This window comes from Pantherophis guttatus, chromosome 9 (genome assembly GCF_059756535.1).
Source record: "Pantherophis guttatus breed Tessera chromosome 9, ASM5975653v1, whole genome shotgun sequence".
Lineage (NCBI taxonomy): Eukaryota > Metazoa > Chordata > Lepidosauria > Squamata > Colubridae > Pantherophis > Pantherophis guttatus.
In genome coordinates this window covers 17,852,624-17,866,872 of record NC_142071.1, presented here as the reverse complement: position 1 = coordinate 17,866,872, position 14,249 = coordinate 17,852,624, and the positions used below count along the sequence as shown (strand labels likewise).

At 45.8% G+C, this 14,249-nt stretch overlaps 1 protein-coding gene across 6 annotated transcripts in view; it reads left to right on the top strand.

Annotated features, from left to right (window-relative positions):
* The window catches only part of ROBO3 (roundabout guidance receptor 3), a 311,028-nt gene that overhangs the window by 84,625 nt on the left and 212,154 nt on the right, over positions 1 to 14,249 (top strand). For 4 of the 6 annotated variants that reach the window (XM_087875621.1, XM_034421887.3, XM_034421888.3 and 1 more), the window contains exon 1: positions 8,984 to 9,685. The exons of the other annotated variants lie outside the window; for them this stretch is intronic. In XM_087875621.1, coding sequence (XP_087731747.1) covers positions 9,613 to 9,685 — 73 coding nt within the window. In that variant the 5' untranslated portion in view covers positions 8,984 to 9,612. Of the gene's footprint in view, positions 1 to 8,983; positions 9,686 to 14,249 lie in introns of those variants that run through there. 6 annotated transcript variants of the gene reach the window in all.

Genomic DNA, 14,249 nt, shown 5'->3' with positions numbered 1-14,249 from the left:
TATAATTCTAAGTGCTACTGCTAGTGCCAAGTCCAAATCCAACAAATGGCATTGACTGGTTCACATAGACTGGATTCACACAACATTAAATGACAATGTGCTTTCTTTCATTTGGGTTTATTGATTAATTAAGTAGGTTAATTCCATCAAGCACTGTCAATCTTGCCATGGAAAAACATCTTGACCTAGAACTGTAGCAACATTTCAAGGTGTCTTTTATACCTATGTGATTCTAAGAACCTCATGTTCATTCTTCACTTCTAACCACATCACTGCTCCCCATACATTTTGAGAAAAATGCCGTATTCAGTTCTTCATAAAGAAATTCATGCAGCTCCTTCTTAGTTCAAAAGCTCTCACAGCAGTGCATCGGCCTTTATGGATTCGCTCCCAGATAAAACACATCACCTCCACAGCATTTGCAGGTGTGTGGGAAAACTGAAGTGTGGTCCTTTATGAATAGCCAGGGAATCGTTGGAAGCAGCAAAACCTTCCAGTGATTGTAGCTTGAGTACAATCTTTTGGAGGTGTTGCCTGAATTGGACCTATGTTATTTGGCTCATGCAGAGAAAGCTTTAAATTAAATTCAGGTGGAGCTGAATTGAGAAGTTTCCTATCCTCTCCAAGAAGCCAAGTAGTGACATCATGCTGCAGCAATTTCTTTTTCAAAAAGAAAGAAAGAAAGAAAGAAAGAAAAGAAAAAAGGGAGGGGAAGAGTTTACATGAAAAGAGATATTAATGTACCTCCATTTCCCTACAAAATGGCAAAAAGATCTGAAAAAGTGAAGCTCAGAGATGGGATGATGATCTACTAAGCATAAATGTTTAGAGCCCCATAATTAGAATGTCAAAAATTGATGGCTGGATTTATACTGACTGAGGCAGCAGAGAAGTCGCAAAACTGGGTGCTGTTTCAATGAAATGAGCTAAGGCAGAGATATAGTTTCATTATGAAGATGACGCAAAACCATTGGGCACATAGAACTAGGATCTAGGGAGGAAATTATAGATGGGACCGTCTCCAGACTCCGCTGACTGATGATGAGTGATGAAGCGGAAATTTCCCAAGACGGCTAAGTGAGGAATTCAGAAATCACTCGTTGCTTGTTCTCACAAGTGTCTTTAATTGGCTTGAAAAACACCAAAATATGCAGAATCAAAAGAGTTTGAAAGAGCTGGGATAAAAAGGCAGCGTGTATGTTCAGAATGTAGAAAACTCACCTGGATGAGAAATCCTTCTGCTGGTGGGAGGGGTGAAATCGGTAAGTTTCATTTGCTCCTCACAAGAGCACAAACTCTCAGACCCTTTTTGAGGGTGGGGAGAGTGGTTTTCTGATGTGCTGTTGGAGGAAAACTCCCTCTAGAGCAGGGATATCCAACCTTGGCAAATTTAAAACCTGTGGACTTCAACACCCAGAATTGCCCAGCCAGGCATTCTGGAAGTTGAAGTCCACCCATTTTAAAATGGCTAAGGCTGGAAGATATTGTATTAACAGGAGCAAGCTAGAATTTTGAGCAAGCTGACTGAAAAATATTCTCCTGAGGTCCTGGGATGCAACCATTAGTCAGTGCAGACTCTACCAAACGAAATGGATATCTGTACTTAATTTGACCTGGCATAAGGTGTCTTGCTGTGATTCCATCTCCGTAGAGATGTAACAGCAGCAAAAAATTATGGTGCCTTGCTGTCCCGAAGCAGGAAGATAATGGCAAATCTTCCCATAACACAGCGTGATTCCAATAACAGCTAGAGAGATTAAGAAGAACTATATAGCCCTTGAGGAAGGACATCTGGTTAAGTAACATTCTTCCTGGAACGCAACTCATATTATGTTTCTTTTGAATACTGGGTTTTGCTTCACTTTTATGGCAAGAGGAAAGAAAATAAACTTCAACAGCAGGGGGCAGTTTAGGTCATTTTATCTGCATTAACATAAACAGATTTATCCTTTGTTGAATGTAGCTCAATGGCCAGGTTCCATCCTGGATTTGCAATGCTCGAGATATTAGGATTGAGTCTAGCATCTTCATTGGACTCCAGTTTGTCTGCCATTTCTTCTCCAGCTAAAAGCTTCGTGTTTCAACCCCTGGACCACAAGGGGTTCATTTTTGGCTCTGCTTCCTATATATTCCTGGAAAAGGAGGAAATTGTTGCCAGCTATCCCTCTTACATAAGGAATGAGAGGTGTGGGAGAAAGGAAAATATTTCTCATTACATATAGCAATATTTGGGATCCTCCAATGTAATTCTCTGACATGTAGAAAGAGGAATTGGGCATCATGTAAGTCTTACTCAACTTGATGTCTTCTGATTTTATTGAACTGCACCTCCCATCAGTGGTGGGATTCAATTTTTTTTACTTCCGGTCCTGTGGGTTGTGGCTTGGTGGGTGTGGCATGGCTTGGTGGGCGTGGCTTGGTGGGCGAAGGGGAAGGATACTGCAAAATCCCCATTTCCTCCCGATCAGCTGGGACTCAGGAGGCAGAGAATAGATGAGAGCAGGGCCAGTCAGAGGTGGTATTTACCGGTTCTCCGAACTACTCAAAATTTCCGCTACCAGTTCTCCAGAACTGGTCAGAACCTGCTGAATAGCACTTCTGACCTCCCATTCTCTCCAGATGATCAAGTGGGCATCAGGAGCTATGGTGGTGCAGTGGTTAGAATGCAGTAATGTAAAGGTTCCCCTCGCACGTCTGTGCTAGTCATTCCCAACTCTAGGGGGTGGTGCTCATCTCTGTTTCAAAGCCGAAAAGCCAGCACTGTCCGAAGACATCTCCATGGTCATGTGGCTGGCATGACTAAATGCCAAAGGCGCACAGAATGCTATTACCTTCCCACCAAAGGTGGTCCCTTTTTTTCTAGGTGCTTTCGAACTGCTAGGTTGGCAGAAGCTGGGACAAGTAATGGGAGCTCACCCTATTATGCGGCACTAGGGATTTGAACTGCTGAACTGCCGACCTTTCGATCGACAAGCTCAGCGTCTTAACCACTGAGCCAGTGCATCCCATCCTAGAATGCAGTATTGCAGGCTAATTCAGCTCACTGCTAGGAATTCAATCCTCACCGGCTCAAGGTTGACTCAGCCTTCCATGCTCCCAAGGTGGGTAAAATGAGGACCCAGATTGTTGGAGGCAAGAGGTTGACTCTGTAAACTACTTAGTGCGGTAAAGCACCATGAAGCCATCTATAAGTCTAAGTGCTATTGCTATTGCTACTGGAGAAGGGATAGAAAACGTGCTCCTTTAAGAGGTAGTGCCATTTACGATGTCAGAAAGGACTTCTAAACATTCTCCATGTCTGGAGCAGTATAGGGTCTCCTGCTTGAGCAGGAGGTTGGATTAGAAGACCTCCAAGGTCCCTTCCAACTCTATTATTTTGTTATTCTATCTTATTCGTGGGCAGAGAAGTTTCTCCTGAGTGGAATTTAGAAATAGATTCTCCCTCCTCCCCCATTTTTTTAAACAGATCTATACTGTTTTTCATGTAAATAATGTCTGTAATCATGTAGGCACCTAAGTCTCCCTCTTCTGATTAAAATATTGTGGAATTGGGATCGTAGAAACACCCAAGAGTTCAGAGGCAGATGCATAAATAAATGTAAACATGTAAACATAAACTGATGTAAACATATTTATTCATATGATAAATCATATTAACTATGTACAACAGAGATCAAGTCTCATGAGGAACAAACATGAAAAGAGAGAGATGGAGAGAGAGAGAGAGAGAGAGAGAGAGCAAGGTGGAAAAGGTTGGAGGGGGTTTTATACTCAGGGTAAGCCCCTCCTTTCCACATAGGGGTGGAGAAACTCTCTGTCTCCACTGGTGTCTATATGACACATGTGCCAATGGCTTGCAAATACTTGTCAAATATATTACTTTTTAAAAAGTAAGTGTTGCTGTAGAATGCAGGGTGAGCCCATCAGATGAGCTCTGCAGAATCATGTCAATCCATGATGGCCTTGGGGGAGGTGCCGCCTGGATTGTTACATGGAGAATCTTTGAATTGCTCCATCCATATTTCAATCTCCGTTACCCCGATGATTCTGAAAACCCAGGAAGTATTTTTTTTTTCATCCTTTACCAATGCAACATTGTCCCTGAGATGGGAATGCATTGTATGTAACACGTTCTGGAAGATTCCTTTTATTTGGAAAGGTGTGTCAGGTAAAAAAGACAAAATCGCAGAAAGTAGAAAAATGCTTTCTGGGAAATTCAGCTCAGCTCTAATTTAGAGGGTGTTCAACTTTTAGACAAGGTAGCAGAGCTACTGATAGAAATGAGCTTACCTTTTCTTCTCCATTTGCAAAATAATCTTGGTGGATTCCTTACCCAAGGTCAGTTGCAAGATAATGATGGGAATAACTTCAATTTTCTTGTTGTTCCTGTTTCTTATGAACAAGAAGTATCTGATTTTCATTCCTTCAGAGACTTGAAGAAGTGAGGCGCCTAGATTTTAATGCTGAAATCATCCCTCCTTCCAAATTGAGGCTGGTGCTATGGATTAATTTAGTAACAAATTTGCATTTTTATCACTTTTCCAGTTTAGCTGTTGAACATTAATTCTGTATGAGGATTTTTTCCCCCTTCCAATTGTCTGGATACTTTATAATTGTTTGGCCAAAAGCTTTCTGCTGAGAGAACCTTGCACTGTGAAAAAGACCATTTCCGTCTTGATCTATTTTAGTCAGTTCCAGAGGAAAAAGAAAAATTTCTTGCTGGAGGACCTCTTGGCTTGTGACTCAGTGGCTGAATTAGACAAATGGGTGAAGGACCAGTCTAATTTCTTCATCTGACAAATATTCCACGCTGTGGGCATTGCAACAGATTTTGCCTTCACCACTTTTCATTCACAGTTATTCTGTTCCCTGATGCACAGCTATCACTCTTCTGCTTCATTTGGAACTGGAATGGCAAGCGGGGAAGAGGTTGTGCAGAAATAGTTCTCCTTCTCACCCTTGCAGAGACTGTAAAGCCATCTGATTAGTATTTATCAGCGGGTGGCAATCTAAGTCCATGCTAGACCCTGTTATAAAAAGATGCATGAAAGATGGATGGGTCAGTTTGCAGAAGAAAAGGCCAAGCCCGCTGAGCCTCTCCCAGGGGGTGAAAGGTCATTAAGAGGTGGTGACATGTTTAAAAAGTGATAGCATTGGTTTAAAAAGGATCAATCAAGTGTATCCTGACCCCTTCTTTCTGTTTTGAAAGATGCTATCAGCGCCAATGCTGATCTGATTTTGGTAAGGTTACAGTTAGAAGAGAACGAAGCTGAAATGGAAAGGAGAATTCTTTGCATTGAAATGGACTACAGATCCTATTACTCTCAGCCAATGCTCCCTTTGCCTCTAATAGTTGAGAGTACTGATGTTCAACATATCTACAGAACTCATATCTGCCATTATTTTTGCTTCTCCCACAAGACCTGGTAGGATTAGCATGCTCTGGACGTCCTCAATTAAACAGTGTTTTCTGATGGGAGCCAAAAACTGTCCTTAGATCTGGCCTGTGGAAAAGAGTACCTGAAATTTGGATGACCACAATCCTTCCATAAGGCATCACAAATGGGCTTTTCATCTGGTCATTGGGTTGTAAAGTTAAGTTAGCCCATTTGGGAGGGGTTATTGATGAGAACATATGGACAGTTCCACTTGCAGGCAGTTTTGGGTTCTGGTTAATGTTTTTATTGTTGTTTTAATTTGTTGCTTGTTGCTCAGAATTGCATGCTGGTGGATAACCATATGAATCAAATAAATATATCCATAAATCAGGGTTGTCCATCCTTGGCAACTTTAAGACTTGTGGACTTCATCTCCTAGAATTCCCCAGCGAGCCATGCTGGGCGTTGAAGTCTACAAGTCTTAATGTTGCCAAGGGTGGACAACTCTGATTTATGGATCGAAATGATTGCCAAGGTTGGACATCCCTGATGTAAATCAAAGCCTCCCTAACAAACTCATCAAAAAGGACCCGAGCCATGTGACAGATTGTGTCATTTTGGGGAACTCAAGGAAGGGAACTGCATTTCTGAATCATTTACAGATATCTAGCTATAGATATCTACTCTTTGATGTACCCAGAAAACTAGGAGACTTGTTAAAATGAGCCACTTTCGTGATTCCCTAATAAACAGTGAGATGTTTATATTCGAAAATGCAATTGCCCTCTTAGGAGTGGTCTAGCTCAGCAAGTTGTCAATTCTACTAATCATATGACTTTTCCTTCAACTGATGAATGGGAAAGCATGAATGATTTACTCTTCGTTTAGAGAAGTATGAAAGACAACACTGCTTGTTGATGGATGCGCAGCCTAGTTCTCTATGCATTTGCTCCCAGATAAGTCCCACTTAGTTCAGGATGGATTTCCTTCCTTTTAAAAGGTCACCAGTGCATTTTTATGCATGTTCTTTTTAAATGGGGATGCGAGGGCTCAGCAGTTAAAGATGCTGAGCTTGTCAGTTGGAAAGCTGACAGTCCAGGTTTGAAACCTGAGCACCGCGCAATGGGGTGAGCTCCCATTCCTGCCTCAGCTCCTGCCCAACTGGACAAGGGAAACTTTACCTTTACCTTTTTCTTTTCAGATAAAACACTTCAATGGTACTGGTACCCAGGAAGGTGTGCATGCTTATACACACCTACTTGAGTACACTATAAACATGTAATGGATCACCCCTCTGATTACATTGGTGAAAGGCATATTGGCGCGTTTCTAGCATAGCATTGTCAATCTACTAATAAGCACCAGTTACTCCCTTCTGTTTGCACACCCAATCAAGTCAATTCAATTGACAGACAGGCATTTTCGGTTTGGTTTAGTTTGGTTTTGCATTCATTTTACAGATGTTTCTCAGATTATTGCAGGTGACAGAGAACAAATAACAAAAAAACTCACCGTTTTACATTCCTCAGAGCTTCCTCTGCTTTCAGTTTAGGACAATGGTGCAAAATTAGCTACCAAGTTACGCTTACCTGGCTTCTGATGAGCATCTGGGATGCCTTGATAGGAAATACTAATAGGAGAGACTTCTTTCAAATCAAGCAGACACTTTAATCTTGTGTGATTCCCCCCTCCCTCGCGATTTTGCGCTCTTTCCATTTTCCCCTAGTGTTCTGGTCTGGCAGTCTAGCTTTAAGGGGGTAGGTGAGCACGGGTGCACATGTTTAATTTGTGTACGTCCATGGCATGGCATTGGCACATTTATTATGTTAAAAGGGGGTCTTGTTTATTGATATGCAAATGCCAAGTGTGACGAGGGAGAAGGCAGCTGTGATGGCTTTTTAATTACCTAGGTGGTGAAGGGCGTGGGGTCCTAGACTTGCCATTAATGAGCTGTGACAGAAGTTCGCAGATGATGATGCACCAGCTATTTCACTAGCTTTTCCTCAACCAGCAAATGAGCAGCTTTGCTCTAGTTTTCATTTTTTTTAAAAAAAGCACAAAATGTTTTTTTTTAAAAAAGGCCAATGCTTATTCTGGAAGGATGCCAGTATGGAGAGTGGGAAGGGCTAAAAGCAGCCACAAGGGGAGCCCTGAAACCTGGGTGAGGATACACCTACTTGGGGGAAGAAGAGGTTGTTCTTGGTTAGTTTTCTGGACTCATGGATGTAAGAAAATGCATGTGGGAGATATGTAAAAATAAGAGGCAGGGGTTAAATTGTGTGCACTGCAGTGATTGTGGGTATCACTTTTTTTTAAAACACATGTGCGCACACAAACACATACACGGTGGGGATCCCTAATGGAAGATTTTTGGAATTAGACTAAATGTACAAGTTATGCATCTCTGGTGCAGGTCACTGTTGCACTAAGATATTCCTCATTATTTCTATAGGTTCAGAAAGCAATAAAGTAAATATTCCCCTAAGAGAAGTGAAAACAGGTGTGTGTGTGTGTGTGTGTGTGTGTGTGTGAACTTTGATTGCTACAGCTACAGCCAAGTGAAAAAGCAAGCTATATTGTTTTGTATGAGGAATGCCTGAAGCTGCATGACAACATGACTTTCAAGTCTTCTAGTTCAATTCTGGACTGTCTTACAAGAGTAGTCAGGCAGAGGCATCTCCCAGTTCTGGATCAGAGATATTTTTCTGCAGGATATCAAAGGGAGATTTAATGTGGTCTCTGAGCTTGGTTGTTTTCTTGCAAACAATTCAATACCCAACTAGGTAACATCATCAGTGCTAGAAGGGAGTGAGATTTGTTCTCTGTTTATATACAAGGGAGTGTCCTTGGTTGGGAAGAGGAGATTTAATGGTTGGAAAGATATCAGCCCATGTAGCACTTCTTTAAATCTGTCCTGCCTCTGAGCAAGAGTGGATTCCAACAACTCAAGTTCTTGTTGTCTCTACTTTAGAAGTGAAACATCCACCCTTCTCCAAAAGTTGATCAGTACCTCTCCTTGCCTTCACAAAAGATTATGGGATGACAATAACCTACACCCCTAACTTGAGTGCTGTATCTCAGCCGGGTTCTATAGGCATAGTGAGGTCTCTGGAGATGGTGAGCATCTGATTGGTGATCCTTCTTCAGGAGGGCAACACCTCCTCCCGATCCTCTTCAAGGTCTGAGGTCTGTTATCAACTGCATGAAAAAGAAAGTGGATTCCTCCCATGCCTGTTGAATTCCGTGTGTCTTGTCAAGAGATCCGGAGATCCTCAATGTGGCATTTTTCAAACATAGCGTCCTGTTTGCCTCAGGATCTCTGTCGTGCTGGGCAGTCTACGCCAGCCATTCCCTCTTCTCTGTTAATTCCCTTCCACCGCACGTCCAATTCGAGGGACGGCCGGTGGCTGATGGGCCAGAGGTGCCAATGTGTGTATGCGTGAGAGATAGTCCGCTGACTTCCACACAGGTGAGCCGCTGCAAGGCTCTCAAACGCGACAGTGTCCCAGTTTGCGTGGAAGATGCCCAGAGAGTTCGACACCCTTCCAGGGTTACTTACTCTCCTCCGGTGTTATAATAGGAACCGGAGGATGCCGGCTTCCAGTCGCCCCTCGTGTCCGAACCGAGAGTTGCCCGGCGAAGTTCCTCGGTGGGAACTCCTGCCGCTGCCCACCCGTGGGGAGAGAGGGCAGAACCCCAAGCGCGCCGCCGCGGTTTGGCAGCCAAACCCATCCAGCCTTTTACCTCCCACCCACCCCCCCGCACACCCGCCCGGCCGCTCGCAGCCCCCACCCCGGGCTGGCGCCAACTCCTCCCCGTGCCCGGCCTCCAGCCGAGGCAAGTCGGTGTCTCTTTAAGCTCGAGAGAGGAGGAGAGGGGAGGGGAGGGAAGGGACCAGCCGGCTGACAATGGGCCGGGGCGGCTGAGTTGGAGCAAATTCCGCGTCGGAGGCGGCTTCCCAGCCCCAGCAGCTCCGAGGCGAGCCGCTTGGCCCCTCCGCTGGAGCGTCGGAGATGAAGGCGCGCTGGCGCTGAGTTGAGCGAGCGCGGCTCCGGGAAGCTTGGCTCTCCTCCCTGCTGGAAGCCGAGCGAGCCCCGCCGCCCTCTGGCTCCCGTGGCCGCCCCTGGGCTCTGGGAGGCCGGACCCCGAGGCAGCCCAGCCCAGCCGCCGCCCCGCTGCGCGAGAGGGGAGCCCGCTTTCCCTCTGCCGGATGCGTCCCTGGCGGAGCTGAGCCATGCGGCGGAGGCTCCCGCTCTGGGTTCGGAGCTTGCTGTGCCTCTGGCCGGTCCTGGTGGCACCCGCGGCAGGTAAGAGGCGCCGTCGACCCCGCTTCTCTCGCCCTCTCCCACCTTCCCTCCCAAAAGAGCCGCGGGGCGCAGGGACTGAAATGGACGGGGAAGCGCAGCGCCCGGGGCGCGGAGTGGGGAGCCTGGCGAGGCACCTTTTGAGGGGAGCCACTGAGCCCGGGGAGGAGAGTTCGGGAGTTTGGTGGCTCTCGGGGATCGCGTGGGAACAGAGCGAAGTCCTTGGCGAACCACGCGGGGTCTGTTCAGGGCTGGGCAAATGGGACGGGGGGGGGGTCAGTCGACCACCTCGCAGGCTCTACCCCGCGTGGCAAAGGTCGTAGCGCTTTCTCAGGAGCAGCGCAGGCAACAAAAGGCGATCCTATCTCGTGGATATGCAGCGGGGAGCGTCCTCTCTTTACCCCGGTCGCTCCCTCCGTTCCACCTTCGCCTCGGCCGGCTTGGGCGCAGCCAGGGAGCCCGTTCAACCCCGATCCACGCACCCAGGGAAGCTTTCTTGGCGAGATGTCCCCACACCCTCCCCAGAGCCAGTCCACCACCAACGGCTCGCTAGGCTCCAGCTTGACAACTAACACGTGTCTAAATGTCCTGCGGGTGGCAGGCAGGCAGGCAGGCAATGCCTTCTACAGTTGGTCTCCAGCGCGAAGGCGGCGGTGCGGGCTGCGGATCTGGGCAATCCGTTTTGGTGGCTTGGTGGCAGAAGCGGGCGGCGTGAAAGAAGGGTCCCGATTCTGTGGGGACGGGGGAGGTTCTGGGGGCAGCTGCTGAGCCCCCCCTCCCCGTGGCCTTTCACCCTCAGTCAAGCACCAGGCCCGCGTCTGCGGAGTCCGCCCAGGCTCAGCTCAGCCAGGGGCTCCTCTGCGTTCTCGGTTTCCTGAAGGGAACAGATGGGCCGGAGAGGGATGAAAAAAGGACCCGTGGGGTGGGGACGAGGGGTGGGGGGTTGCCTGGGAGAAGCTAGTTGCAGAGGCGAGGCAGTCAGCGGGAGGGAGGCTGACCTTTCGGGCCTCCCCCGATTTGTGGGGTCATCCAGCTCATCCCAATGAGTTGAGAAGCTGCTGCTTGTTTCTAGGCTAGAGCCTGCCTTGTAACTGTCGGTGGATGTTCTTGATTTGCTTCTCTCCTACTGAATGATCTCAGCAGCCTTTTCAGCAGGAAGTCAAAATCCGCACTAAGAGCCCCCTCCCCCCCCAGACAGAAATCTGGCCGCTAGAGGAGGCTTGAGGATGCTCTTCAGAAAAGGGATGCAGCAGGAGCCTTTGGGAATCTGCTCTCCCGGGGCTGGGAAGGGAAAACAATTGTGGGTGTGTTGTTCCCAGCAAAAAGATCCTTTAGAAACAGCAATTCTGGGTTGGGTAAAAATAGAAGAGATTTCTCCAAATAGGAGATGTGAGCTAAAGTAAAGCCCAAAGCTTTGAATGGTGAGGATTGTGAGTGGTGGGGGTTTGGGGTTTTTTTTTTTGTTTGGTTTTTTTTTTTTTAGTAAGGGAGAAGGTCTCTGCTGTTTTGAATTTGGACACATGTTTTGGGAGGATTCCTTCCAGCTTTGGGGAAGGATGAAATGGAGTTTTAGGTTTCCAATTCATTCTGATCAATCTGGATTTTATTACCAAGAATTTGGTTTGAGTGAGGTCGTTATTTGTTTTGCTTTTTGGCTGTGGCCACAACTTGAATGTCACAGGCCATTTGGTTGGGCGGGGAAAAATTTATGAGATTTTAGAATTTTATCTTCATAGGACGTGTGTGTTCCCCCCCCCCCCGTTTCTCCATTTCAGCTCAAATATCTTAATAGGAATGTAAAATGCAGCTGCAGAAACTATCTTAGCAGGAGCAAATCTAGCATACAGTGCATAGCGGTGGGTGCCGTTACAGACAGAAGTCCTGTTTCAAGGGATGCTTTATTATACTAGAGTAGTGTGGTAAATCAGCAGGAGTTGCACTGTAGACCTCTTGCTGTTTCCCCTGCCATTGCTCTGCTTTCTTTGGGCGGAGGGGGGATATGAATCAAACTTGGAATACTTTAATCTGAAAAATATGGCTGTAGGAGAATTACAGTACTTACATCCACAACTAAGCCCAAAATTTCTGTGGTGAAGTGAAACATTTCTTAAGTGAATTTTACTCCATTTTATGACCTTCCTTGCCACCGTTGTTAAGTGAATTACTGCAGTTATTAATCTGGCTTCCCATCTGACTTTGCTTGTAAGAGCATCACAAAAGGGGATCGCGTGATCCCAGGATACTGCCGCCGTCATAAATATGAATCAGTTGCCAAGCATCCAAATTCTGATCACGTGACAGTGGGAATGCTGCAACAGTTATAAGCATGAAAAACAGTCATAAGTCATTTTTTCCAGTGCTGTTGTAACTTTGAAGGGTCACTAAATGAACTGTTGTAAGTGGAGGACTACCTGTAACAGGAAAGCAGGATGGATTAATTTTGGAAGTGTTTGAGGAATGATGGGGCTGATGTTTCATAGTGTGCTAAGAGCAGATGCCATTAATAGGGCTTCAAGGGGTCCAGAAGTCAGAAATAACATTGCTGAGTAGCCAGGATCAGTCACTAAACATCATGCATAAATCATTGTACGGGGTCCACAGACTGATAAAGACATTTCCCCCTTTTCTTTTGCTAAATTAAAGTCTGTCTAGAAAAAATATTTTTCCTTTCTAAAAATTTATGCAACATTCAATGCGAAGACCAATGCAAAGTTCAACGTACTTCTGCAGAATGAATAAGAGGGAAGACCTTATTTCCGTAAGAAGATTTCTTTGGGGACAGGATTTGCAGGCAACATTCTGGCTTGAGGGAGCATAGAAGATATTAACTTGGGGGCATCAGAAACTAGAGCTGCAGCCTTATTTATTCATGAGCTGTGCAGCCCACCTTTCCGCCAGGAGCTCAAGTTGATTACATATCCTCCAGTAGTGCTTCCCTGCACAAGTTTATTTGGCAGCACACTGGCTTCCCACTTATGTATTTTTAATCAAAGGGAGAGAGAAAGGGAGTGAGAGAAAAGGGAGAGACCCCCAAAGGATAACAGTCCCACTGAGAGGTATCAGCAGGCAGATTGATTCACACAGACACGAGGCAGCCTCTTCATGAAGAACTGGCACATAAAATTGTAACCCAAATTTTCAGACCCCAGTTAATCCTACTTCCTGATTGACATCCAAGCTATGTAAGAAGGAAATGTGTATTGGCAAATCCAGAATGTGTTGTGGAAATATACACTTAAAAGAGGACCATGCTGAAATGTTGACATACAGTATGAAGAAACTCTCCAATAGATGCTCTTGATGGCCTTTTGGATTGACTTGCTGCATCCCTTTGTTAGGAGAATTATGAGACATGTTTATGGAGAAGAGGCCTCCCAATGCTTTGAACACTGAGTTTTAGTATAATTATCTCTGAATACCAATTGCTAAATAGAGTGAAAAATGGGCTACATGTACCATATTTTTCGGACTATAAGTTGCACCGGTGTATAAGATGCACCAAGATTTCAAAGAGGTAAGTAAGAAAAAAATGGTTTTTGCCCTCCCTGGCCCCCAGGAGCACTCTGCAAGCCTCCCAAATCCTCTGCGCGCCCCGTTTTTTGCAAAAACTGGGAAAAAACAGGCCCATTTTTGCAAAAACGGGGTGCACAGAGGGTTTGGGAGGCCTGCAGAGTGCTCCTGGGGGTGGGGGGGCAAAAATGCCCCCATTTTTTCAAAAAACAGGCAAAAAACAGGCCCATTTTTCGCAAAAATGGCATTTTTGCCCTCCCCAGCCCCCAGGAGCACTCTGCAGGCCTCCCAAACCCTCTTTTGCAAAAATGGGATGAGTGGGGCGGGACTTTGGGAGGCCAAAAATGGCTGTAATTGGTGTATAAGATACACCAATATTTCCACCCTCTTTTGGGGAGAGGGAAGTAGGTCTCCGAAAAATATGGTATGTGCCTGCATATATAGATAGTCGTCTACTTACGATCACAATTTGGATCAGAATTTCCATTGCTAAGCTGGGTTGTTAAGTGAGTCATGCCCAATTGTCAATCTTTTTGGCCAGGGTTGTTAAGGGAATCGCTGCAGCGGTTATAGGAATCATGCAGTCGTTAAGTGAATCCAGTTTTTCCCATTGACTTTGATTGTCAGAAGGTTGCAAATGGAGATCATGTGACCCCGGGACAGTGCAACCATTGTAAATATGTCCTGTAGCCAAGTGCCTAAATTTTGATCACATGGCCATGGGGATGCTGCAATGGTTGTAACTGCGAGGACCAGTCCTAAGTCTTTTTTCAGTGCCGTTGTAACTTTGAATGTTCACTAAAAAACTAATTGTAAATTGAGGACTATCTGTATATACCAGGGGTCTCCAACCTTGGCAACTTTAAGATTTGTGGACTTCAACTTCCAGAGTGCCTCAGCCAGGCGTTGAAGTCCACAAGTCTTAAAGTTTTGCTGGCTGAGGAATTCTGGGAGTTGAAGTCTAAAAGTCTTAAAGTTGCCAAGATTGGAGACCCTGGTATATAGTAACTCTCATTTCCTGAGCTACAAACATTCCCCTTTACTGTTCCTGTTACTA